Source organism: Mus pahari, chromosome 1, assembly GCF_900095145.1.
Source record: "Mus pahari chromosome 1, PAHARI_EIJ_v1.1, whole genome shotgun sequence".
NCBI lineage: Eukaryota > Metazoa > Chordata > Mammalia > Rodentia > Muridae > Mus > Mus pahari.
Genome location: NC_034590.1, coordinates 97,562,546 through 97,564,934, shown reverse-complemented (window position 1 = coordinate 97,564,934; position 2,389 = coordinate 97,562,546). Strand labels below are relative to the sequence as shown.

At 47.2% G+C, this 2,389-nt stretch overlaps 1 protein-coding gene across 1 annotated transcript in view; it reads right to left on the bottom strand.

The window, feature by feature from the left end:
* Positions 1-2,389, bottom strand: part of Itgam (integrin subunit alpha M) — a 63,686-nt gene that overhangs the window by 39,248 nt on the left and 22,049 nt on the right. Inside the window, exons 10-12 of the mRNA XM_021206608.2 lie at positions 1,917-1,990; positions 1,253-1,382; positions 849-991 (exon numbers count right to left, since the gene is read on the bottom strand). Coding sequence (XP_021062267.1) covers positions 849-991; positions 1,253-1,382; positions 1,917-1,990 — 347 coding nt within the window. The remainder of the gene's footprint in view (positions 1-848; positions 992-1,252; positions 1,383-1,916; positions 1,991-2,389) is intronic.

The window sequence follows — 2,389 nt, the reverse complement described above, 5'->3', positions numbered from 1 at the left end:
CAGAGGTCAAGCTCAGGAGTTAATTCTTCAATACTCTCTACCCTGTTTATTAAGACAAAGCCTCTCATTGGTCCAGAGCTCACCAAGCACGGTATGCTGGCCAGCCAGGAAATCCCAGAAGATCCCCCTGTCTCCACCTCCCCAGTTGTTTTTTTTTGTTTGGTTGGTTAGTTGGTTGGTTTTGGAATTTTTTTTTTTGGTGGGGGGGCATTGTTTCTTGTTTTGTTTTGTTTTGTTTTTTGTTCTAGACAGGGTTTCTCTGTGTAGCTCTGGCTGTCCTAGAACTCACTCTGTAGACCAGGCTGGCCTCGAACTCAGAAATCCACCTGCCTCTCTGCCTCCAAGGGCTGGGATTAAAGGCATGCACCACCACTGCCCGGCTTCTCCCCAGTTTTTTAATGTGGGTTCTAGGCATCAAATTCATGTCTGAGCTATCTCTTCAGTCCATCAACAGATATAGAACTATTTCCATATTTTAATATCTAGTGTGGCTATATTGGTTATGTTCTGGCTGAATGCCAGCTTAGAAACAGATAGTCATAGAAAGCTCTATTCAGGCCAAGAATTACTAGACACTGCTAGAAATGCTGAAGCTAGCCCAGGGCTATAGCTCAGTGGTAAAGCACTTGCTTGGCCTACATGAGGCCCTGGGTCCAAACCCCAGTACCACAGCAAAAGGAAGAAAAGCCAAAGGCACAGCACTCTCACATACAAAGCCGACCTGGGATTCTAACATAAAGCCCTCCAAAGACTGTCACACATGGCGCTGGCCTGTCCTAGAATCTCTCAGCTCCTGGATGCCTCTGTGTTCATGCTTCACACGCTGTCTTCACACGCTCCATACTTACCTGGCTGCCCTTGATGGTAGTGTGGGGCTCCCAGGTACCGAAATTCTCCCTGAACATCACCACCAGGCCAATATGCTGATACCGAGGTGCCCCTAAAACCAAGCTTTGGACACGGTTCCTCAAGACGACTGCAGAAGCATAACCTAAAAGAAGAATGCTCTAGTGGGCCCAAGTGTTTCCACTGCAGACCTGGCCCTTCTTTCCACAGTAGGGCCATTCTCAAGTAGGGGAAGAAAGCATCCCCAGGCGTGATATGTTGGTGTAACTACTATGAACGTAACTAAATTAAATATAAATAAAAAAGAATCTCTACAGCTCTCCCAAGGGCCAAGAAGCATCCGTGTCAGCCAAGAGATGTCATATCCTCACCCCTTCCTAGAGCCATGCCTGTCCTCTTCACTTACCCAAGTAAGCGTCATTCATGTCTGAATCCACTCTGGTTGTGTTGATGAAGGTGGCTTTATCCTTTGATGTATACAGGAAGGCTCCACCTGCCCAGTCAAAACTCCCCACAGAGCCCAGCAAGGGACCATTCTGGGGAAAGGAGCATAACAGAACTGAGAGGTGAAGAAAGAGATGACTGGTGGCCGGCCAAGAAGCCTCCCCATGAGAACCTGCTCCGGAGAAAAGCCCCAAATCCTCGCCCGTCTATAGAGAGAATCGCCTCTACGATGTATGGAAGCATGACCTATCAATTAAAAAGGCTATGGTCAATGAGCTAAGGCAGGGTTAGGAGGTAGGACATCTGGCAGGGAGAGAGAGGAACTCTGGGAAAGAGTCAGACTGGAAAGATTCACCCTGAACTCTGGAAGAGATGGTTGCATGAGACTGAAGGAGAGGTGACTAACCATGTGGAAGACATTGAATAGTTAAAACGGGTTCTATAAGTAACTGAGCTAGCCAGGAGACAAGCTGAAGCCGATGGCCTAAGCATTTATTAATATATAACTAAGCCTTAGAGTCGCTATTGCTGAGAACAAAGAGGCTGGGTGGGAAAGCATGCGGCTACACAACTCTTCTTTCTTTTGTGCCCCATCTTTACCCCCAATTTAATACAGGACCACTCACAGAAGTAATGGTAGCACTGAAGCCTTCTTGAGACATCTCGTGCTCAAAGGAGCTGGTACTTCCTGACTGCGTGCCTGTAAGGAAGAAAACTTTCTTCATTAAAGCAAGCGGAAAAGCATAGACCAAATACCCCAAACCTCACATGCTATCGTTACCAGGCGGAGGGAGGCTCTGGGGTTAAACTGAACACTTGCCCCTCACAGGGATGGCAGTCCTTCAGCTACAGCTGCCTTTTCTCAAGGAAGAATGGGGTCCTCAAGGTATTGAACCTTCCAACTTTTCTACAGAGCCCATAATCCAGATTATATATGAAATGCCATAATTTGGTCAGGTGTTGTAGCACATACATGTAATCCCAGCACTTGAGAGACTGAGGCAAGAGTTTAAGATCATCCCTGGCTACAAGGTGAGACTCTATCTCAAAATATATCCCTCAAAAAAAGGAGGAGGAGGAGGAGGAGGAGGAGGAGGAG